This window comes from Megalops cyprinoides, chromosome 5, assembly GCF_013368585.1.
Source record: "Megalops cyprinoides isolate fMegCyp1 chromosome 5, fMegCyp1.pri, whole genome shotgun sequence".
NCBI lineage: Eukaryota > Metazoa > Chordata > Actinopteri > Elopiformes > Megalopidae > Megalops > Megalops cyprinoides.
In genome coordinates, this window is record NC_050587.1 from 29800924 (window position 1) to 29826231 (window position 25308).

General features: G+C 36.3%; 1 protein-coding gene across 1 annotated transcript; it reads left to right on the top strand.

Moving 5' to 3' along the window:
* The first annotated feature begins 389 nt into the window (after positions 1–389).
* On the top strand, positions 390–24336 carry LOC118778422 (butyrophilin-like protein 2). The gene is made up of 6 exons (XM_036529950.1): positions 390–447; positions 887–1228; positions 1509–1804; positions 22067–22313; positions 22693–22853; positions 24328–24336. Exons 1-6 carry the CDS (start codon positions 390–392, stop codon positions 24334–24336), a joined length of 1113 nt encoding a protein of 370 aa, XP_036385843.1.
* The last annotated feature ends 972 nt before the right edge of the window (positions 24337–25308 follow it).

Genomic DNA, 25308 nt, shown 5'->3' on the forward strand with positions numbered 1-25308 from the left:
AAAACGGGAAGCTAGTTCCCAAAAAGGGGGGAACTGGTTGAAATTTGTTGGAATTCAACGATTTCGAAAGAAAAAAAAAAACAGCATTTATGCATCTTTATAAGAATCTGATAACACTATAAGGCTGCCTGATAGGAAAATTTTGATATAGAAATGTCCAGGGCTCTTCTCCTTTTTAGAGCTAGCTGCTAACAGTGAGCTAGCTGCGGACTGCTATCGCATGTTAAAGGTGTGGCAATCTGTAAATGAAAGTAAAAGTTAAACGAGTGCCATCTTAACGTGCGTTGTTAACGTGGAAGCCTGTAGACCTTTCCGAATTCAGTTGTGGTTAATTTCTCTTTGTTTCACTAACTTCAACAGGTATAGGACAAATCCGTATAGCTGCTAAGATGAAAATTCTAGTTTTCGGCAGGCTCCTATTAATGCTGTTCGTCGCCAGAATTGACGGTAAGTGCTCTCATTCCAGGGGTATGCTCAATGACCCGTCTTTGTACCGTAAACTAAATACCTATACCTTAACATGATACATTTTAAAAGAAACTGCGTATGTTTTTATTCGATATTTAAACCGATAAAACGATAAGTCTTGAGTACTGCCCTGCACAGACCGGAATCATCTATCCAATGAGGAAGTGCTGTTGTATTGAACGGGAAGTACACCACGTAGTTATTTACTTTTAATTTGGACTAACTCTAACTTTTTTATTCTTAAAATATTGTTTCAGAAAACTAGTGATTTAAATTATAATCTTGATATTACATTTTACTATGCTGGTGGTAGTGTATATTATTTGTAAACTATTTTAAACGGTACCAAGGCATTTATTTGTACTTTCTGTTCTCGTATCATTTTTGCTGAAGTTGACCATTGTTTGCTTTTCTCCAGCTTTTTCAGTGCACGGCCCGGCTGAGCCTCTAATTGTTCAGCCTGGAGACTCTGTGATGCTGCCATGTTCTGTGGACACCCCACTACCACTGCAGGAGCTGGAGGTGGAGTGGAAAAGGATAGACTCTGAGACCATGGTGCACCTGTTCCAAGATGGAGAGAGCAGGCCAGAGTCACAGGACGAAAGATACAGTGGAAGAGCTGAGTTTTTTGTTGATGAAATCCCCAAAGGCAATTTCTCTTTGCTGCTTGTGAATGTGTCTCCTGAAGACCGAGGCAAGTACAAGTGTGTCGTTTACACGAACCAGGAGTCCAGGGAAGCCTATGCAGATTTAGCCATGGGTAAGTGATCATGCACATGTGTTTTATCAGCTGTACAAGCAATTACAAAAAATTATGAAATATATTTTGCCAAGTTGGCCATGTGCCTCTCCTGAAAGGAACAATCTCAACTGTTGGTAAAATATTTACTGTAAAAGAACATAGAGCTAACTGTAAAACTAGGCAAAAATGTATCAGAGAAGACATTGCTCCATTTAAATTTTGTTCCTTTTTAGAACTGTCAGACACTGCTCTTTATTTGCAAGAATCTCTGTTCTGAACTCTCTGATGTATTTTGCAGAATGGCTGGTAGTGACGGGTGCAGATGAGGCTGTTTTTGTGTATGCGGGTGAAGATGTGATTCTTAACTGCTCCGTGGACACCCATATGCCTGTTGAAGAATTAGAGGTTAAGTGGATAAAGACTGACCAAGGAATCATGGTGCTGCTGTTTGATGAGGGGCAGAACAGACCCGAGTCCCAGCATGAGAGGTACAGTGGACGTGCCGAGTTCTTCACTGAGGAGATCCCCAAAGGCAACTTCTCTATGAAGCTGAGAAATGTGAGAACTGAAGACAGGGGGGAATTCATGTGCAAAGTACAAAAAACAGAATCAGTCAATGCAACAGCGTGGATAAAAGTACTGGGTAAGTAACTTGATGGCATGTGAGGCTGATGCAGAGAGGTGAGTTTACTTTACAATTGGCAGAGTCTCAGTTAGTTGGGAAAAGTGTTGAAAAAAAGATACATTGATAGTCTTTTAATCTGCAGCTTAATTTTATATCTTTAATGTATGCTTTAATCCTGGGTGAAAGCTAATTACGTTCTTTGAGATATCTCTATTACAGAGCAGGAGCAATAAGGGAGCAATAAGGACCACATGTTCAAGCAATGCTGCCACAATTTTCCTTCCTGCAAAATTCGCTAAATTTAAATCTGTATTTTATAGGTTTTTCCTTCTTACTTGCGTTTGCACTGGTTTTGTCCATCACTGCTGCAGTTATTTCAATTTCAGTGGGTGTTCCAGCTCTTCTGTGTATAATCAAGAAAGGTAAATGTGTTTTCAGTTAATCTTTTCACTTGTTTTCACTCATTTCACTGCTTGCTAGTCATATAACTGTAGAATGTGCCCCAGACCATGTCCTGTATGCTCTCCTTTTATTTTTAATTTAAGCATATTTTTTCTTTAAACTGATGATAAAATATTCCTATTTATGTGCTGTGCAGTGTTCCTGTATGTGTATATTCTATCAGTTTAAAATATTTATTTAATGAGTTCACCTGTGAAATCTTTTTAAATGATTCTGTTGCAAATTACACTTCAGTTAAAATTGGAATTTAGGGAATTCATAGGAAAATATGTCGATATTGTTATTGTACTTGACTGTGAAGAAATAGTTCCATCACTCAGAAAATACAGTATTCAAGGGTATATGTTTGAATACAGAATATTCCTATTTCTCAGATGAAAGCAACAGAGCTCTGTGGCTATGCTGTCTTCAAGTTATCATTCCATGCCTCATGATGACCATTGCATTCGCTTTATGGGGCCTAATTGAAGGTAAGTTTGTCCTCTCTGCTTTCAACATGGTCACCCATGCACACAGTTTGAAGACAACAACTGTCCACTGATGCTGTGGAGACTGAAAGCTTTATTTATTCAACCTGTTTTTAATAATTTCATATGCCGTTCTTTTGGACGTATTATTTCTGAAAGGATGAATTTATAGGATCCACACTGTGTTAGTCCTTAAATCCTCATCTTAAATCTCTTTGAGTTGAGTAGTGAGTTTTTAAAAATGTCATGGAGGTATTAACTTACAGGTATTGATGTCACTGACAATCTGACACGAAACTACACATTTGCCACTTTCTGTGTTGTGACACTATTTTTTTCAGGTTTTTTGATAGAGGCTGTCACTTGCAGTATTATCAGTTTCATGAGGTTCCCAGTTGTTTTCAAAGTGGCTCCATATTTGAAGTCCTTTTCAGGTATGTTTCATATTTTATTTTGTAAATTTAGCATAAAACAGTGCCTGTAACTAACAATATTTGTGGTTAAGCTGGAGCAACCAACGACAAAGAACATCTCTGTGTGAATGGAATGGAGATAATTGTGTCTGAAGTTGACTTAAATAAATAATAAATAAACAGTAAAAACAGTAATTTGCCAAACTGGCCACAAAAAATCTGCTTGGCAAACCATGACAAACATGGTTTGAACACATCTGAGACCTAGAAACAAATAATTATGCCTATAATGATTTACAATATCATTTATCACTAGGACAAAATGACTAATTTATATTATCAATAAAACTTGAAAAGGGGACTAGCCTGTTATTTATTATGTCATTTGCTAAAATTGGGATTATATTTTGACATGATGGATGGAATTATATATTTCCATGCATTATCATAAATGTTGTGTTCAGAAATAAATGTATCATTAATGATTGAATTCGTACATGGAAAAAAAAACCTCAAAGCAGAAAAGTCAATGCAAATAAATATTTGGTTCATTATGGTATCAGAAAATGTGTGCAAACAACTTTTATTCTTCACAATATCTTACCTGTGTTGCTCATGCTGTCTACATCAGATATTTTAAAGCATTCACTCATTCATCTCACAGTTGGCACACTTGAATGTGTGACTGCTGTCAAAAATCTTAAAAATATTGCAGTTTATGACACAGGGTGTTGAAAAGTTTTATGGATATATTTAATTGTAAATTGCATGAAACATTGCACCTAACTGTAGTGGGAAGATTTAATAATTATAATTTAGACAATTATTAAATTGTGTCATTGTTTGATATCTCTAGACAAGAAGATGGTTGACAAATTGAACCTCAGTGAATTAACTGAGTCGGCTATGTTTCCTGATAATGGAACTTTAATTTATGTTCAGCTAATTTAGGAAATAATGATTCATTTTTAAGCAGCTAGTTAACATCATGGCTCTTAAGAGGGAACTTCCTTTTGAGCAGAAACGGGAGCTCAGCTACAGGGACAAGTTTCAACTTCAGTAGAAATGTAGATGGAATGAGAACTTGAATCACCTGTTATCACAGAAATGAGTCAGAATACTTTTGGGTTCAGCTGTCTACTGAAAGTGCTTCTTGTGTTTGTTATCACAGATAAATGGCGCAAGAGATTTGAAAAAAAGAGTGTCCCATTTGAATTTATGTTCATTATAGTAGGCATCAGTTCTGGTAAGTGTGCGCTCTGTGTATAAATATAATACTTTTGATAATTAAAAGCATTGGCTGGGCTTTTCTTGACCATATTCCATGGTTCAAAAAGAACATGAAGAACAAGTTATTGTTCTACATGTACTGTGGTTCACAATCAAATGTGTTAGGTCTTGTTTAGTTGAGTATTGTTTTGCTGAAGTAGCTGAACTAATATAATTGATTAAACCAATCCATCTACAAAAATACAGTTGTAATAGAGCCTATGGTTATTGTTCTGAAGAAAACAAAAATATCACTAAATGTTAATATGTTCAGTTAGAACATTGCATCACACAGTGCACTTGGGCCCTGCTGATCGAACAGCATATTAAGTGAAATGTACATTGTATTCATTGACAGTCTACAATGTTAAGATTATGTTTTAAATCCTAAATGGAGTTACCACAAATATAAGCTAATGTAAAGATGATACACCAATACAATACATATTACATAAAAAGTTTATCTACTGCCTGATGTAAAAATATAATTTTAACAATGCACGCATTTTCAAGCAAAGTATGAACACAGAGAGCTGCATGGAAGTGTTTTCAGATTTATATCCACTCCACAGCAGGTATACTAACAGTATAACATTAACAGCACAATACAACAGCACTGCAGGGCAGAAGTGCATGTGTTTGTTTTTGATAGGCAGTTCATAAGTAACAGCTGTAGGTTACAGTAGGTTGCATTTCACTTGTACACTTCCCTCTATTATTCATACCCCTAATTAAACAGGAAGAAAACATGACAAAACAAAAATGTATGCATGATATATGAATAAATATGGATTTCCTGTAACTGTAACACTAGTTTACATGTATCTCCAAATATTTCCACCACTCAGAAATATATTTAATTTACATTTTCCAGAAAATAAAAAGGAATGTGTTTGATATCATTTGTAATATGATCCAAAACCACAAAAATATTTTAGGCCATTGCAAAATTTCTAGCAAATATTTTCTGGTTTACTGAGATTTAATCAAGAAAATGTAATGTTTATGTTATGAAAGTGGACCCTATCCAAATTCTCCAATTTAGTGTTGTTTATGATGTTCCACATAAGGACAGGTATAAAATTATTCCTGCACACCAGAAAAACATGTTGTAACTTGTGTACCAGTAACAACCTGCTCTAAGTGTTCTTCTGATCAGTCTCACTCTCTGTCAGTCGTGCTTTCTGTCTGCAATCTCATTCAATCTCTGCGTGAAAGTCTCTGATAATTCAGACATATCAAGGATGAGATAGTGGTCTATCATATTATCACATTCACATTCAGGTCTTGTAGTTCAGTAAATGTTTCTCAGGAGTGCAATTTTCCATTCAGACATATTTTTTCATACATACACAGAGTCTCTGAAATTGTCCTTTTGTCTGATTACTAAATATTTGGTTTTATTTACTCTTGAAAGTTTTTTCCTTTTTAATCTTCCCACAGAAGATGGCGATGTGTGCATGTACAACGCAAGCAAAACGCTATTTAAAGGAGTCAAAAATATTAGATGCACTGCATGACCAAGTTTCAATAGTTGCCCAGACAGGCTAAAAGCTAGCTGGTAGACGTGCAACTGCATTAAAGCAGATCTGAATTTTTTTTAAAAGGAAAACAAAGTTCAAGACATAAGAAGTCGCTGTAGATGGTAATGTTTCAGGTGATCAGGTGAGCGTGGAAGAGCTGTGTCTTCAGATGTTTCTTGAAGATAGTGAGGGACTTGGCAGAACTGATGAATTGTGGAAGCTTATTCCACCACTGCGTAGTGAAAATGTAATTATGGTAAATTTAACCATCATAAAATTTCAAAGTAGGTATTCTGAGTGGCTCAACCAGTAAAGGTACTGTTCCAGGTGCAAGGCTGAGCAGTATGGGCCGTGTTCAATCCCAGTCGTCTCATCAGCTGACGATGACCGATGGGGAGGTTAGGTTGGCATGGGGTTCATTTTGAGTTAAACAGTGAGGTCTAGGTAGGGGCATAAGACAGCACAGCCTCTCAGAAGAATGTATGTTAGCCCCCCCATCTCATGATCCCCGTTTGTTTAATCATCGTTCAGTGTTTTTGTACAAAATTTAATTCTTGTCTTTGAATTCTCTTTTAGTTTTTCTCTATAGGTCTTTTACAGAAATTACAGCAGAAACAAAGGGAAGGGAAGGCTTTGGAATGATGATTGCAATGATGTCATTTTGGTTTTTCGATATAATTTTTGGTTCAGGTAAGAATGTATTTCACGAAATACAAAAATGGAGGAGTAATTTTTTCATCTGTATAAATGCATAGATACAATCAATGTTTTATTGTATTTGCCCATTGGAACATATATATCTATATAGATGCAAAAAACTTACCTTAAAGCAGAAGCTGGTAACCTGCCTTGTAAGAGTGCCATATTGCACAGCCTGCATTCCTCTCAATGGGCTGCACTTAACTGAGTGGGCATGCAACTTCTTGGCAGGCAAATAGACTGGAAATACACTAAGAAATATATAAAAATTAACAAAGTTTATTGTGACAATTTAATACAGCAAGCAGACTTGAAAAAGAAGATACAATAAAGTGCATTGCTGGCTAAGGACAGCATCAACACGGCAGGCTCATTCAGCCTCATTCATTCACACGAAACCTGTGAAATTTCTGTCATTACATAATTCATCTTAATTTTACGGTTTGACAATGCTTTATGATCAAAGACTAAGCTACTCCTTATAGCAATAAGGCTCAACTTTTATTTAAAGGAGAACTTGATCCATGTAGGAGGCAATACCAGCTCTACAAACACATTGATCCCCCTAACATAACCAACAGCATTCAAACATCAATACACACTAGATGCAGGAGCCCAGATAATGGCATCTCGGTGTCTTAAACAATTGAGGAGTGATTGGCATACGAAAAGCAGAAGCAAGTTTATCACCTGTTCACAGGCTGTGTGCCCCACCATATGCTTCCTACCTGAACCACCAGATGTACAAATTGTGCCACCCAACACTAGTTCCTCTAGACTACATATATATGTATTTTATGTGCAAATGCACAAAGCACATCAGTAACCTACAATCTCTGCCTGCAACCCACTGTTATTTACATTTACATTAACATATCAGTATGTGAATCAAAAGAGGAAATAAAACACAAGTCTCGACTTATCTAATGCAACTTCTACTTCACAGTGTAACCCTCCGAAGATAAGAAATATGTGATATACAGATATCTAAATTCAGCACCTGCAGATTCCATCAATTACTTCTGCTTCTTGGGAATGCATCTTACCCTATTTTCAGTTGAGCCCAAACCTTTCTCATGCAGTGCTGTTATTTGCCACTTCAAATCTGAATGAATTTGAAAGCAGCAGTTGGCTTCAACTCATTCAATAAAGGAAAGTAGTTTACAACAAACTGGACGCAGACAAAATTCTTCATTTAAGCACTAGATGATGGCCTTTATTTCTTTTATGGGAACATATATGCAGCATCTAATTTAATGAGGTGATGTATCTAAGCAGACATGGTCTCTCATTCTGTTTGACAACAATCACCCCTCTCTTTGGCAGTTTTTCCCTCCTCATGCACTGGTATAGCCTTATTCTTGTGTTTCCTCTGTCTCTCCCATTCAATTTGATTATGGATTTATCCTCATGTGCCTGTCTATTTTGGTCCATATGTGTTCACATAACAAGTCCAGATAGGTGATCTTTCACTGATGTCAAAATCATGCATCATACAAAACTGAGGGAAGCAAAGTATTTGCTTTTCTTGTTTAACATGGATTATTAAGTACAGGATGGTCATGAGTTCCAGTGCATTTGGTTGAAAACCTTAAAACTCTTTCAAAATGTGAGAATAGTCTGATTATTTCACTGTCAGGTATAACCCAAGATGGTGAATATTCTTCAACATTTTCAGATTTAACATGCATGACAGTACATTAAAAAGCAAGTTTGTCTGTAAGATCTTTAACCTATGCCTTACATTACAGTAATTTAGCAGAGGCTCTTATGGCTTTTTAACAACATCACCCTTGATATTTATGGCAACTGCGTTTTGATACAGGAAGTGCCCATGTGGAACTTTATTGGAAACAAAGCACCAAAAAGGGCATGTGAAAAAAATATTATCGTTTTGTGGTGAAAAAAGACAGTTTCCCCGAAACTGATTGGGGCTTGGCAACCACGCTGTATAGAATTTTTACTTCAAAAACTGAATTCACTGCTTGTTACTGCTTGTTGCAGCAGTTACGAGTTAGAATTGGTCTGCCAAGCTGCTTGTCAGTGATTAGTGCTCTCCAGCAGGCTTAATTACAATGAACACGTTAAGTTAATACCACAGGTGTAGATCAGAATGAGAATAACACAGGACTTGAATATACACCATTTTCAAGGGGATCCACTGTATCGGAGGTACTCTGGTATGGTACTTTCTTTATCCCTAAAGGGCATTCTTACATACAGTAGGGATTGAACTGGCATCCATACGTGATAAATTGTTATATCATGGAAGACTTTTTCCATCCTCCAGCATGTTTTTGTAATTCAAAGACAAAGTCTCCATTGCCACCTTGATTCAAATTCAGTCTGAAGCATAAAAAAGTATTAAATGTAGGACTATGAGACAAAATGTGGTGTGGGGGCTTCTTGTTCCTTCTCAAAATTTGAAAGGTTTTTCAACTGCCTTTAAACTGTTATATGTTGTCAGGAGGCTTTTCTAAGGCAAGAGTGTATTTTCTCTATGATTGGGCCGTCTGTCCCGAAACACAAAGTTATCGGTTCTTTCAACATCTGAGCAATGTCAAAAACTGAATTTAGTGCTTGAAATTACATGTAAAGCAAGGCAGGACTCCCAAGTAGGTTAAGGCATTCACAACACAAGCTGAGCTCTGTAGCCCAGGTCCGATGATGATGGAAGCCCACAATGGCAGAAGAAATTGACTTCATTCCACCTGGGATCAGGGTGGGTGGATCGGCCAGGGGTTTGTCCATCTCATTGCACACCAGTGATCTCTGCTGTCCTGCTGGACAATCAGATTCCCACAGTCTTGTATAAAGTCGTGCATTAAGTCTCTTCCTCCAGCTCAGATCTGTTCAAGCTTTGCTCATGTGCACTGCAGTGTGAAACAAAGCAGCACTCTGCATCAGTTGTGTCAGTAGAAAGCATCTGCTTACCTGTGAATTCCTGGCTTGTCTGCAGAGATAATAAGGACAAGCAGTATCTCTATGATACAACTGGGCATTCCAAATTTGGAGAAAAGGGGGAAAAAGATTTGCGCATTCCAGATTTAAAAAATCAACAGCAAGGCATATTACTGTTTACTGATTTCTGTTTGGGACAGAAATCAAGAAATGGCTGTGAGAAACCCACTAAGACAGTAATTTTAGTGGCACTGGAAGATGAGATGTGAAATGCAGCTCCATGTTTATGCTTTTTACTGTTACACAAGCAGGAGGTATGTGTCTACACAGTGGTTAAAGATGTATGACTTTGTCCATTTCTGCCCCTAGGCCTACTTTTGGAAGATTATTTATTGCTCATGTCCATGGAAATAATGTTCTTAATATTGACACATGATGAAGCTTATTTCACGCTAGGTAAGTTACATATTAAAAATGTGAATAATTTGCATTTCTTTGTTGAAAAGAAAATTTTCTTATTCATTTTATATATTTATATGCCCTCATATTAATTCTGTATCTAAGCCATGAAAGGAAGCAGTATGTGTAATTTTCTTAATGTCCACACATGACATGTACCCATTAAATATTTGAATACTAACATTTTGTCTATACTGTATGTATATAAAAAGTTATAAGAGAGTTAGATCTGTTAAATCATGTATTTGTTTTATTCATTTGATCAATTTACAAATCTCTGAATACTAGAGAAATATAAATAATTTTATGATAATATCTGATATAATTAATATACTTATGTCATAATTTTATATGAGTGGGCCATTGCAATAATATAATTTTTACCTGTTCAGCTCAGAGAGACATGTAATCACTTGAGATTATAACCTGTTTTGAGTTACAAACTATACAAATAGTGGCTTGCATCCAACAGTGCGCTGTTAGACCTACTCAATATCTAAACTTCAGGTTCTTTTTGCACAGGATGTGTAATTTGGTGATAACAGAGTGGGTCAAGGTTTTTAAAATCCATACCAAATGCTTTAGAGAGTACACTATGACAACTTTTTGGCTGGGATTTTAGCTTTAGGAAATACAGTAGATTAGGAAATACAGAAATATATCTATACAGTTCATTCTGATACATATATTGGTGTTGTTATATTGGTTCAACATCAAAAACGATTAATTTTATTTTGGATAAAGGAGAATGAGCCACCATCTATGCACAAAAATGTATCTAATGAATACTTTTTATTTGTCAGAATTTGTGGCAATTGCTGCATTACCCTTCTGGTATGACGCTTTTTTTTTCATGAAAACTCTATGCATGTGCTGCAGAAGACATGAATGTAAGTGTACTATTTTATATTTCTAGTCATTAATGTTTTGACTATTTTGAATTGTGGTTAAGAAGTGGAAATTGCTGCAGTTTATACAATTGATATTATAGTGTAATTTATATAAAACAGCAATGTTATAACAAGCTAAAGGAGTAATAAACAATAAATTTAAATGATATCACTCTTTCACAAAACCAGTCCAAAGTTAACTGAAAGCACACTACCAAGGGAAAGAACAGTGAAGTCAGGTTTGGTGCAATATAGAAAATAACTGGTATAAGTTGTGAAATAAAATTTTACACTAGCATTATTAACAGGATGATAGAGTAAATAGAACAATGTGACTGGCAGTCTCCCTTAATGGCAACACCTTTTTTACTCTTCCAGATTTATTTAAGAAAATCTTCCGTGTGATTTTTTTCCTACTTCATATTACATTGAGCTTCCGTAATCTGTATTTGTTTTTGGAAAAAGATAAAGGTATGGAAATATTTTGTGATATATAAATCACTATATTATGTCTGCTCCTCATGATTAATGAAGAATGGTCGGCACTTTCTTTAGTCATACAGAATACAGATACATATTGAAAAATAATGTTCTTTTTAACTAATTCATTCAGATATAGCTGTCAATATTGAGAGAATCATTGTAATTGACTGCTTAATTTCATGTTTGAAAAGTAAAGGATTCACTCTGACTGAAGGATTCACTCTGACATGTTTATACAATAACCTGTCCATGAAAAGTGATATAAAATTCAAATTGTGTTTTTGATGTCAATATTATGTCATAAATTTGACATTTTGCCCACTACTGTACAGTTATAAACTGAAAATATCTTGCTGCAGAACGCTCTGCATGGATGTGTTTTATAGCGTTCCTCTACATTCTGACTGCGACAACAGGCCTTTGGCACCGTTGGAATTTACCTGGTACAGTACATAGGTTTATTTACTGCTGTGTTTATATATTTATTTTATTCACACTGATTGTTGAATCCCATTTGATGTGTTGACAGCAAACAATAAGGTTTGGGATACAGATAAAAATGTGGCATCTTTGAATACATCCTCAAACTGCACATTAGTCAGAGTGGAAACAACAGAAATCTGTAATTTTTCTTCCTAAATGGAAACACAATCCTCTTTTCATGCTATTGCATGCTTTACTTTTCAGCTAAACCTCAAATCATTGTGTACGTCTTTGGGGCTGCTGGCCTCACTGTCCTGAATTCTGCTGCACTAGCAATTGAACTAATTCAAAAAGCAAGTAAGTACATTAGAAATCTTGTCATGGAACGTGTCTGTAATGGTGTTACTATTTATATCAGTAATCAAGGATTCAAAACCAAAAATTAGGCATAAAATAGCTATGAGGGTGCACCAGTTTATATTGATGTAATTGATGCCTTAATTAAAACCACTCTGATATGGACTGTTTGTGTAAATTGGACTTTATTGCTTAGTGATGTCAAATAGCAATTCAAAATGTGACTGGACTGAAACATGACTGATTGATGTCACTGAAAATCCTAAAAACAATCTTAGGGTTTCTCTGTAATAACTCAAGTAAACATATTTCAGACAAAGGTGAACGAACAGTGAAAGATCTGCGGTTGATCGTCTTGCCACTTGAATCCATCTTTGTTACCGGTTTATACTGTTTACAGCTGTATGCATACTGTAAGTATCATAAGAATGGTAAATTACTTTTTTATACATGTCAGATCTGCCATTAATCACAACAGGCCCCAGTATATTCTGCTTTGCAGTTGGTTGCAGTGTGGGTGTGTATGTGTGAATGTATGCATGGGCTAGGCCGGGGAGGTGTGTATTTGTGTATAATGTTCCTTGTCATATGGTTTTGTATAAAATCAAATTGGCATGTGCCCTGTAAGTATTATGCGTTACTGAGGTTAGCGAACAGGTGGTAAAATCTCAGGTATTCTCTGAAAACAAGTAGCTAGCCAGCGAGCAAGTAAATAATTCTTTTCAACACACTGCACTGTAACTGTCATATGAAAGTGGAGATCAGCATCACAATTCAGACCTCTATTTGATAACTGCATTCTTTATGGTTTAAATGGTAGCTAGCTCCAGACTGTGCACAGTGCTGTGAAACAGCTGACACAGTTGGAACAGTCAGAAAGTGAGTCTAACCACTTTGCCAGTTACCTACCTACCTAGCTAGATGTCTAGAGAGTAAAATATCAAAATCTCCATCTCTGGCAACAGCAAAAGAAACCAAAATGATTGACACACAGCTCTCACAGAACCTGAGAGAGAGAGATGCCCTCAAAAGCAGTGCCAGTATTTTCTTTTTGCTAGCTAGTACATTGTCTAGCAGTTTGGCACCACTGCCACCACCACTGCCATTGATGTGTCAGTTGACTTGTTATGCTGTGCAAGACATGCCATGTCCTGCAAGCGTTTTACCATTTGTTCTTTTTTTAATCTTCATAATGTGGTTCTCTAATGTAGCAGGAAAGGGAGGATTTACTCTTACATGAATACAGGTAGCATGTTTTATGTGAAAGTGCAGGTATTATATGTCTTTTTTAATGTATATATGACATACAAATGTGTATTAAACATTATTTTTTGTTTTTACTAGACATGGAGGAAAAAGAAGAGTAAGTAAAAACTTTTTGGTTTTTTAAATGATTTAGTTGAATATTCATCTGTTCTCAAACCTCAGTTTATAGGTAAAGCAGGTAATATGTAATATAGAATAAGTGGTCACATCATAAAACCATTAAGAGCAACAATGACACAATGTACATGGCATAATGACTGATTTAATCATTTATAACACATAACACATTATGATGTGTCTTATGTATCACCAACAATATATTGTGAATGCTTAATGCCTATGCCTATGTTACACTATACTTACATAGTTTTTATGTGTGCTTATTGTAGCTGCATTTAATGTGCAGTGTGACCGAATAAAATACCTCAAACAGATGTGCTAAATTGATGCTACAAGTTGAATGAAATTGTTTTTGCATGATGCTGTAACATCTTTACTTCATTTTACAAAGATTAAAAACAGCACTGATGTCCATTGTTCAGAGAGACCAACAACAAACCTCTGTGCCAACATCATCTCAGCAAAGTCAGGTGCGTTAGAGTAATACTTACAACTCAGTATTGATTAAATAATAACTACAAAAAATGATGATTGAGCATTTTTGGTCATGAGTGAAAAATACCAAGAGAAGTACTTTTCAGAAGTGCATCTGTAGATTGATAAAATCCATTCCTCACATTTCAGAAATGTCATGTATAATTTTAATATGATTTCTCTTCATTTTGTAGAACTCATATGAAGAGGAAGAGATAGAAGAGAGAGATTTCCCTATATCCTATGTGTCAGACTCACTGGAGGTATTTTTTTTACATTTTTACTTTACTTGTTGCCAGACAAATTTCAAAACAGAGGCATGACTGTGTAGCCAAATGGCTAGTCCATGGTCCTTAGTAAATGATTGTTTTTTCTTCATTTTGTAGAACTCATGTGAAGAGGAAGAGATAGTAGATCTTCATCCACATACACTCAATCTGTCAAACTCACTGGAGGTATTTACCATCAAGCAGTCTATTTTCAATATTTGCCTCTGTATTTCCATTAACCAAGGGACTTGTTTAAAGAATAGTAATATGAAATACATAGTTTCTTTTCACATTTTTCACATTTTCAGGACAACTTATTTTCTTTCTTGTTGGCAGACAAATTCCAAAACAAAGGCATGACTATGTAGCCAAATGGCTAGTCCATGGTCCTTAGTAAATGATTGATTTTTCTTCATTTTGTAGAACTCACATGAAGCCACAGAAATGGTAGAGCTCTCTCCAGATGCACACAATGCATCACACTCTCTGGAGGTATTTACCATGAAGCAGTCTATTGTCAATATTTCCCTCTATATTTCCATTAACTGTTTTAAGAGTAGTCATATAAAATATATACTTTTCGTACATTTTTAAAACTATCGCCTTCCTTTCCCATTGCCAGTCAATTCCCAAAACACAGCCATGACTGTGTAGACAAGTGGCTCATCCATGTTGATTAATAAATGGTTAAATACGCAAGGTTTTGCTGTCTGTACTAAATACAGTTTAGAAACACAGGCATTATCCCAAATAATGTGTCCAATAATGACTTTGATTTCTGTGCTCTGTAAGGGTGTCCATTTAGAATCAAGCAATTTATTCACCATCTACAAGCAACAGTCCTGTTCAACTGTTTTATATCATGCCTATATAATCTATTATAAAGAAACTTTAATATTCTCTGGCCCTAGTCCTGAGATGTTGACAAATGTGTCACTCTTTTGTTGTGATTTAGTTTTTACTAAATACTAGTTTACTACTAGTGGCTGATTTGTTGCAAATGCTAAATTGAAAAAGTAGTGGAGAGTGCAGAAAATGCCCAAATTCCTTACATTGATACCTATATTTATTAGTTAGTTAGTTTTCAAGGAAAGACACCTGTTGTCAATATTCAGTTTTCCTACTGTATACTAATATGTCGGTATACATTTAAGGAATGTCTGACACTGAAAGCCCTGCACTATTTAAAAATATTAAGAATTGCAGAATTACAATGTGTGGGAATGTTTACATTTAATCCTAAAGAAAGGCAAATTGCCATGTATACAATAGCACATAAGTACTAGTTCATAAGAGTGAACCCAAAACCTCCCATATTAACTTCAGATCCCACACCATAACCATATACACTTCTCATGCAGTAGTTCAGATCACATACACTTTCATTATGTAAGTTCTTGTATTTTAATAGCTCTTTTTTGTCTGTGTGCAGGAAGCAGAGCAAAACACTCAGTAAGATGTGAAGGATCCTTGGTTACCATCACAAGGACACAGATCTGTGTCCAAAATCTCAGGGACAGATTCAGCCTAACCCCAGTGCACTTTCCGTCAGTTTTTGTTGTTAATGAAATTGACTGAAATTAACAAAAATTATGCAAGCAAAAAAAAAAAAACTTTTTGAGATTTTGACATTCAGGTTAGGAACAAAGTGCATTTTGGCATGATTGAAGCAGGCATTAACTACTGAGGTCTTTCTGACCATACGGTACTTGAGTACTAATGCACAACCCCCTTGCTTTTATCTAGAATTTTTCTTGTTTGAATGCTTCTAGATTTTGCACGTGCCTCATATTGTAAGCTTTATTCACTTCCTGTGTCATGAAGAACCCCTTGATTTATTTACCCCGAAAAGTAATGAAGCAGTGTTTTATCCTTAATTGAATCTGTTGGTCTTTTAAACTGCTGCATTGTACTGAATGACTGTAGTGCTGTATTTAAAGTATAAACATGTCTCATACAGTCAAATAAGAAAGCGTGTACATTTACGTTACATTGATATACCAAACAATGTTGTGTCAAGGATTTATACGTAAAAGCATGGGGTATGTGTACACAGAAAATGTGTGTAGAAATTCTGTACAAATTCTGTTCAATATGTTCTGTACATACATATTGCATATTTGCATCTGTTATTTTCTTGAAACTGCATTGCTTCTGAGCCATGAGTGTGGAATTCATGATTCATGGACAGAAAATATACAAATAACTACTTTTATCAAAATGCTTTCAAGTGGTTTTTATAACAACATATTACATTGTTTATATGAACAAAACATGATATTTGTCAGTGTCAAGTACAGAAGTTCTGTCATGGCCAAAATGAGTCACAGGTGATGATTAGCCATCCACAAGGAGACAACGGCCAGGCAAATTGAGATGCGTGATGAAATCCAGGGATCAGATGGGAGAAAAGAGAAGAACAGTGAAGCGTCATCAGCATAACAGTGATACAGGAAAAAACAAGAGAAGAAATGACAAAACCAAGCAATCTTAGGTATGATGAAAATAGAAATGGGCTGAGGACTAAACCTTGATGGACTCCTGTAGTAAGACTCCAAAGGGTTGAAATGGCACCTCCCCAAGACACGTGATAGGTGCAGCCTGAGACGTAAGACGAAACCCACCTAAGAACAGTAGCTGCTCAAGTACCCAAGAGGACATGGTGATTTACTATACCAAAAGCTACAGAAAGGTCAAGGAGGATCAGGACAGCAGATTGGGAAGCAGCTCTTGCAGTGTGAAGGGTGTTTGTGACAGAAGGAAGAACCATTTCAGTACAGTGGCCAGACAGTTGATTCAAAAGACTATTAGAAACCACATGTAGTTCATAGTATAGACAACTGAAACACAGAAATAAGTTCTACACCCACAATGATTTATCAATCTAAGGAACTTCAGAAAGACATTTCATCAATTGTGAAAGGCCCAGCACAAATTTGTAGTTTAATATTAATGACAACAGGCATCAGATATATACTATAATTTACATTCCATGACAGGACAAACCCTCACGTGTACAATTATAGCTGTGCCTGCAGTCAGCAGACATTGATATTGTTTATAAATTGACTGTACACAAAAATAAACATATGTCTACTTTGTGGTCTGTTACCCTGTAAAATGAAAACTAAACAAGAAATTGGGGTACCAACACTACTGTAACTGCTAACACTGCTCTAGCAACTCCGTCTCCTAAAACTATCACCATTATTTTTCAATAGTACAGTATTGTTATACTCATTATCAGCATGATTTATTGTGCCTTCCTCTTGTATATGATCTGTTACAGTCAAAATTGTAATTCACAAGTCTGAGGAACGAGCAGCTTCATATGGCAACACACTGTCACTTCAGATTCTTGGTTACTTAGATGGATATCCAGTTCCCTCTGTTGCCCCTTACCGAGTACCTTTGGCCCTGGGCAGGGCACTAGCCTGTCCTGTATGGACAGTAAACCTCAAAACTCTCCTATCCTGCTGACAGATCCTACTCTTTCTGATATTACTCTTTCTGCATAAATGCTATTCATATAGTACCAGTTAAAAATTTGGACACACATAGATGAGTTTTGCAATTTTCCACATTTTAAAATAATAATAAAGATATCTAAATGATGAAATAACAAAACTGGAATTATGCAGTGACCAAAAAGTGTTAAGCAAATTAGAATTATAATATATTTTATATTCTTCAAAGAAGCCAGAAACTATTTTACTATTTTTAAAATTTAATATTTTTGGGAAGAAATTCATACATAGGCACCAACTTCACCATTTATATGCTTAATTTAAGCATTTAAGCCTTTTAAGTCTTTAGATAAAAGTGTCTTTGAATGCATGTTTCCCATAATCTTAACTGAGTGTGTCCAAACTTTTGACTCGTCCTGAATATAATTTAGAATGTAATATAAATTATAATGTAAGTCAAAAAAATGCATCTGGCTCAGCCGAGCCTTCATCAAGTCTGACAGGCAGCTGTCAACATTGGCTGGCTCATAGCTGGCGGAGGCCAGGGTTTCAAACCCATCCTGGCTGTACTTGGATTAACAGGTTAGCTTGTCATGAAGAGCCTGCCTGGCATCTTATTGCAGGGAGGGGAACTCATTACCCATATGATGTAGCCCTACCTTAGTTGCCTGGGTATAGTTAGAAAATATAACTGCTTCCTTAGTTCCTTGACATGTTACTGAAATTATGTTGAAGGGCAAGAGTGATATACCCTCTTGTGCCTTTCAGCCTAATTTCTGCAAAGCAAGCACTTATATTTTTTAAACTATGAATTGTAATATATCCTCCATAATGACTCTGTCATAAATTATTTTCTGAATAGTGCAGTCTGATTTTCATGTACTGTGGTGGGTCTGCAAAATGGAATAAGACTTAAACCTTTATTTCATTACCATTAGCCCCTCTAAGTCAATTATATAAAAACATGGGTGGAAAACTATCTTTTGTTAAGAGTTCAGTGCAAACTTGTCTCTGACCTTTTGTCAGGAAGGTGTTAGTTGGTTTGTTAGTTAGTTGGACCGAGTTACCTCTGGGCCATGACACATATTTTTCACTGTGAGCAATGACTGGTCACAGGGAGCTCTGTGAGCACCACAACAAAATGCTGCAAGAAACAGAGAGGCACAGACAGTCAAGGTAGGGTACAGCCAAGACCAGGCTGCATTCAGTCTTCTCCTCAAAGAGACGCCAGGGAAACCCCTGGGGGCAGAAACATACGTATGTACAGGCAAACATGCACTCATGCACACACACACACACACACACACACACACACACACAGACACACACACACACATCCATATACAAATATGAAAATGGGTTCATATATACACATCTAAAAATTCATCCTTGCATATATGTACACATTTTCATATACTAAACAAAGAAGAATCATATAAGCAGACACAGATAAGCATACAGCACACTGATAATGACTGAAAGAGACATGCACAAAGACCTATGCTGGTGAATATAACGGCACACTCCTGCTCACTCACACAAGCATGAGGACAGCCACAGTACTCGGTGCGGAAATGTTCGGCGAGGCTCAGTTTGCCTCAGGCAGACCTGTTCCAGAACACAGAAGTACTGCAGAGAGGTAAGCATCATGCAATATCATCTTGGACTTTTAGCCCGTAATGAACCTTTTCAAAGCTATAGTATAGTACAAGTGTTAAATTTATTTCAGCTTTACATGGGCAATTCTGTGTTTCTGAGTGAACTGCATTGAATTGAAGAACAGACTGCATTTTCACTCCAATAAGCTGATCAATGCCAAACTTGGTGCATTTTCATTGGAACTGGGGAAATGTGATTGCGGTGACAGGTTCTTCTGACCAGCAAAGGTATAAAAGTTGCAAAAGCCTGTTTTTGTTTGTTTTGTTTTGTTAGTAGTTTTATTCTGAATATGAGTTATTGGATTTCATCATTTGGGCAATCTACATTTTGTTCTGGTTAATTGATGTACCTGATAACCTTAACACCATGGTAAACCTTCCACAGTTCCTAAAAAGGAAAGCAGAGGAAAATAAATGAATAAATATAAGTTCCCGGTTAGTTAGTGACAGGGACAAACATGTATGGACAAAAATGATGCTATCTCCAACACCAAATGAGGTTATGTACACAACGATGCTGATGCTTCGGCAGACAAACAATGGCCACTACAAGTTGTTCCAATGCCGACCAACAAGAGCTCCCATCTCCTAACACCCAGGTGACGTCACAACCCTTTAACCTGTGCTGAAAGGAAGTGAATCACTCCCTCTAAGGGGGATGGAGCCAGTGAAGAAAAGAGACAAAGCAACCAAAACACAATGTGGTGTAAGTGCATGAGGTAGGTCGGAAAAACTTTTCAAAACACCCCGAGATGAAAAATGAACTGGTTAATTAAGGACTAAGGATTGAATTAAGAGTGCTGTTCAACTAATACAGCCAAAACAGTAATGCCAACACTTCACACTGCCAAACTAATTCAGGTATTGTACCCACCTATTCTTTCCTCCTTCACAAACTCAGTTGTTTTGCACAGAGGACTCACCACTTTAAACTTTCCATCACCAGACTTTTCATTTTGTATCCCTTGATAACTGGTCAACTTGAAGGAGTGCTGTTTTAATACTGTGACTCAAGTCATGCAATGGTGACATCATCAGAAAGACATATGCTCTGTAATTCAGTAAGAGTAACTGTAGATTGTGTGCATTACCTACCTTCTCAGATTTACTAATGTGTTAATCACTGTTTTTTTGTGTACCTTTATTCATTTATTTTCATATGTTTGCTTTATAGTGTTAGGGGAAATTTTTCACCTGAGCTCCTAGTTCCATAAGTAACCTATATGCCTCATGTGTAAACTTGTGTGGCATTATAAAATTTTTAATTAATGGATTTTGAGCTCTTGGCTAGACACCTGATCAGCAGTCTCTCACTTATCCAAAGTCGCACGCGTAACTCAAAGCCTGATGCAATGGTCCCAAACTATCGTCTTCCTGTAAAACTGTTACTACTCTTTAGGTAACAAATATGTCATATAGCTATGTCAAACTTATAAAATTATGAGACTGAACTTGCACATCTAGTGGAGGAGGGGAGAAGTACAAGACATTTATAATTCATAGAATAACCTATGATATATGGCGGCAATGGCGGCGCGCACGGACGCAGTGGCTTTGTGTTCCTCTTACCGCGGTGCCTTTTCTTGCTTTGCAATTTCGTTGTGCTTGCACAATGACAATAAAGTTCTTGAATCTTGAATCCATGATGAAAACACTGTCTGTACACAAACCACAGAAAGACATGCAAAACGGTTACAAGAAACCTAGTTCTCAAAAAGGGGAGAACTAGTTGAAATCTATGCATCTTTACGGAATCTGATAACACTATTGCGCTGCCTAATAAGCAAATTCAGACGCCTGTTATTTTTCGTGCAAAAACGTCCCCGGTTCTGTTCCGTTTTAGAGCTAGCTGCTGACAGTGAGCAAGCTGCTGACTGCTAACGCATGATAAAGGTGTGGCAATCTATAAATGAAAGTAAAAGTTAAACGAGTGCCATTTTAACGTGCGTTGTTAACATGGACGCCTGTTGACCTTTCCGAATTCAGTTGTGGTTAACTGCTCTTTGTTTCACTAATTTAAACAGGTATAGGACAAATTCGTATAGTTGTAAAGATGAAAATTCCAGTTTTCAGCACGCTCCTATTGATGCTGTTCGTCGCCAGAATTGACGGTAAGTGCTCTCGTTCCAGGGGTATGCTCAATGACCCGTCTTTGTACCGTAAACTAAACTCCTTAACATGATACATTTTAACAGAAACTGCGTATGTTTTTATTCGATATTTAAACCGATAAAACGATAAGTCTTGAGTACTGCCCTGCATAGACCGGAATCATCTGTCCAATGAGGAAGTGTTGTTGTCTTGAACAGGAAATACATTACATAGTTATTTGCTTTAGTTTGGACTATAACTTTTTTATTCTTAAAATATTGTTTAAAAAACTAGTGATTTAAATTATAATTTTGATATTACATTTTACTATGCTGGTGGTAGTGTATATTATTTGTAAACTATTTTAAACGGTACCAAGGCATTTATTTGTGCTTTCTGTTCTCGTATCATTTTTGCTAGTTAAGCATTGTTTGCTTTTCTCCAGGTTTTTCAGTGCACGGCCCGACTGAGCCTCTAATTGTTCAGCTTGGAGAGTCTGTGATGCTGCCATGTTCTGTGGACACCCCACTACCACTGCAGGAGCTGGAGGTGGAGTGGAAAAAGACAGACTCTGAGACCATGGTGCACCTGTTCCAAGATGGACACAGCAGACCAGAGTCACAGGATAAAAGATACAGTAGGAGAGCTGAGTATTTTGCTGATGAAATCCCCAAAGGCAATTTCTCTTTGCTGCTTGTGAATGTGACTCCTGAAGACCGAGGCAAGTACAAGTGTGTCGTTCACACAAGCCAGGAGTCCAGGGAAGCCTATGCAGATTTAGTCATGGGTAAGTGACCATGCACATGTGTTATATCACCTATACAAGCAATGGGAAAAAATAGGAAATATATTATGCCAAGTTGCCTGTGTGCCTCTCCTGAAAAAAATCAATCTCAACTGTTGGTAAAATATTTACTGTAAAAGAACATAGAGCTAACTGTAATACTGGACAAAAGTGTATCAGAGAAGACATTGCTCCATTTAAATTTTGTTCCTTTTTAGAGCTGTCAGACACTGCTCTTTATTTGCAAGAAGCTCTGTTCTGAACTCTCTGATGTATTTTGCAGAATGGCTGGTAGTGACGGGTGCAGATGAGGCTGTTTCTGTGTATGCGGGTGAAGATGTGATTCTTAACTGTTCTGTGGACACCCATGTGCCTGTTGAAGAATTAGAGGTTGAGTGGATAAAGACTGACCAAGAAATCCTGGTGCTGCTGTTCCTTGAGAGGGAGAGCAGACCTGAGTCCCAGCATGAGAGGTACAGTGGACGTGCCGAGTTCTTCACTGAGGAGATCCCCAAAGGCAACTTCTCTATGAAGCTGAGAAATGTGAGAACTGAAGACAGGGGGGAATTCATGTGCAAAGTCCATACAATAACAGAATCAGTCAATGCAACAGCGTGGATAAAAGAACTGGGTAAGTAACTTGATGGCATGTGAGGATGATGCAGAGAGGTGAGTTTACTTTACAATTGGCAGAGTGTCAGTTAGGTGGGAAAAGTGTTGAAAAAGAGATGCGTTGATTGCCTTTTAATCTGCAGCTTAATTTTATATGCCGTTCATGTATGATTTAATCCTGGATCAGAGCTAATTATGGTCTTTGAGATACCCATATTACAGATTACCCATATTACAGGAGCAATGAGTATCACATGTTCAAGCAATGCTGCCACAATTTTCCTTTGTGCAAAATTTGCTAAATTGAAATCTGTATCTTACAGGTTTTTCCTCCTTACACAATTCTGTGCTGGTTTTGTCCATCACTGCTGCAGTTGTTTCAATTTCAGTGGGTGTTCCATCTCTTCTGCATATAATCAAGAAAGGTAAATGTGTGTTCAGTTCACATTTTCACTTGTTTTCACTCATTTTACTGCTTGCTAGTCATATGACTGTAGAATGTGGCCCAGATCATGCCTTGTATGGTTTCTTGTTAGTTAGTAATTAAGCATATATATCATTTGAACTGATGATAAAATACTCCTAATTATGTGCTGTGCAGTGTTCCTGTATATGTATATTCTGTCAGTTTAAAAATATATATTTAATGAGTTCACTGGTAAAAACTTGTAAACTTGGTAAATTATAAATTATACATCAGTTAAAACTGAATCAAAACATAATTATCCAGTGAAGACATCCAGAAAACCTGTGTTTGGATAAGCATGTGACACTTTAAAACAGTAGACTACAGCTGCAGTTAGGAAATTCATATGAATACATGTCTTTATTGTTATTGTATTTGACAAAATACAATAACAATAAAAAAATAAAAAAAAAACAAATGAAAAAATAGTTGTATCTCTCAGACAATACAGGATAGAAGGGTATATGATTGCGTACAGAATGTTTCCGTATTTCAGATGAAAGCAACAGAGCTCTGTTGCTGTGCTGTCTTCAAGTTATCATTCCATGCCTCATGATGTCCATTGCATTCGCTTTATGGGGCCTAACTGAAGGTAAGTTTGTCCTCTCCGCTTTCAACATGGTCACCCATGCACACAGTTTTAATGCAACAGCTGTCCACTAATGCAGTGGAAACTGAAAGTTTTATTTATTCAACCTTGTTTTAATAATTTCGCATAGTGATCTTTTGGTAGTAATTACCTTTGAAAAGATGAATTTATAGGATCCACACTGTCTCAGTCCTTAAAATCATCAATCCTCATCTTCAATCTCTTTGAGCTCAGTAGTAAGTTTTTAAAAAATGTCATGGAGGTATTAACATATTAATGTCACTGACAATCCAACATGAAACGACACATTTGCCACTTTCTGTGTTGTGATGCCATTTTAATTTTTGCAGGTTTTTTAATGGAGGCTCTCACTTGCAGTATTATCAGTTTCATGAGGTTCCCAATTGTTTTCAAGGTGGCTCCATATTTGAAGTCTTTTTCAGGTATGTTTCATATTTTATTTTGTAAGTTTAGCATAAAACAGTGCCTGTAACTAACAATATTTGTGGTTAAGCTGGAGCAACCAAGGAAAAAAACATCTCTGTCTGAATGAAATGCAATAATTGTGTCTGAGGTTAACTTAAATAAAATAAATAGATAGACAGTAATGCAGCAAAACTATAATTTGTCAAAATGGCCACTAAAAAAGCTGTTAGGCAAACCATGACAAACATGGTTTGAACACATCTGTGACCTCGAAACAAATAATTATGCCTATAATGATTTACAATATCATTTATCACTAGGACAAAATGACTGATTTGTATTATTAACATAACTTGAAAAGGAGACTAGCTTGTTATTTATTATGTCATTTGCTAAAATTGGAATTATATTTTGACATGATGGATGGTTTCCATGCATTATCGTACATGTTGTGTTCAGAAATAAATGTATCATTAATCATTGAATTCATACATGAAATCAAAAAAAAGACTCAAAGCAGAAAAGTCAATGCAAATAAATATTTGGTTCATTATGGTGTCAGAAAATGGTGTGCAAACAGGTTTTATTCTTCACAATATCTTACCTGGGTTGCTCATGCTATTTACATCAGAATTTTTTAAACCATTCACTCATTCACCTAACAGTTGGTACACTTGAATGTGTGACTGCTGTCAAAAATCTTTGTTTAGAATCAGTTTATGACACAGGGTGATGAAAAGTTTTATGGATATACTTAATTGTAAATTGCATGAAACATTGCACCTAACTATAGTGGAAAGGTTTTAAAGATTATTAAATTGTCTCATTGTTTGATATCTCTAGACAAAAAGATGGTTGACAAATTGAACCCCAGTGAATTAATTGAGTAGGCTATGTTTCCTGAT

Coding starts and splice junctions, on each gene's coding strand:
- LOC118778422 (XM_036529950.1), top strand. CDS start 390: ATGAAAATTCTAGTTTTCGGCAGGCTCCTATTAATGCTGTTCGTCGCC. Junction 448..886: donor GTTCGTCGCCAGAATTGACG/GTAAGTGCTCTC, acceptor GCTTTTCTCCAG/CTTTTTCAGTGCACGGCCCG. Junction 22,314..22,692: donor CTATGCAGATTTAGTCATGG/GTAAGTGACCAT, acceptor TGCCTGTTGAAG/AATTAGAGGTTGAGTGGATA.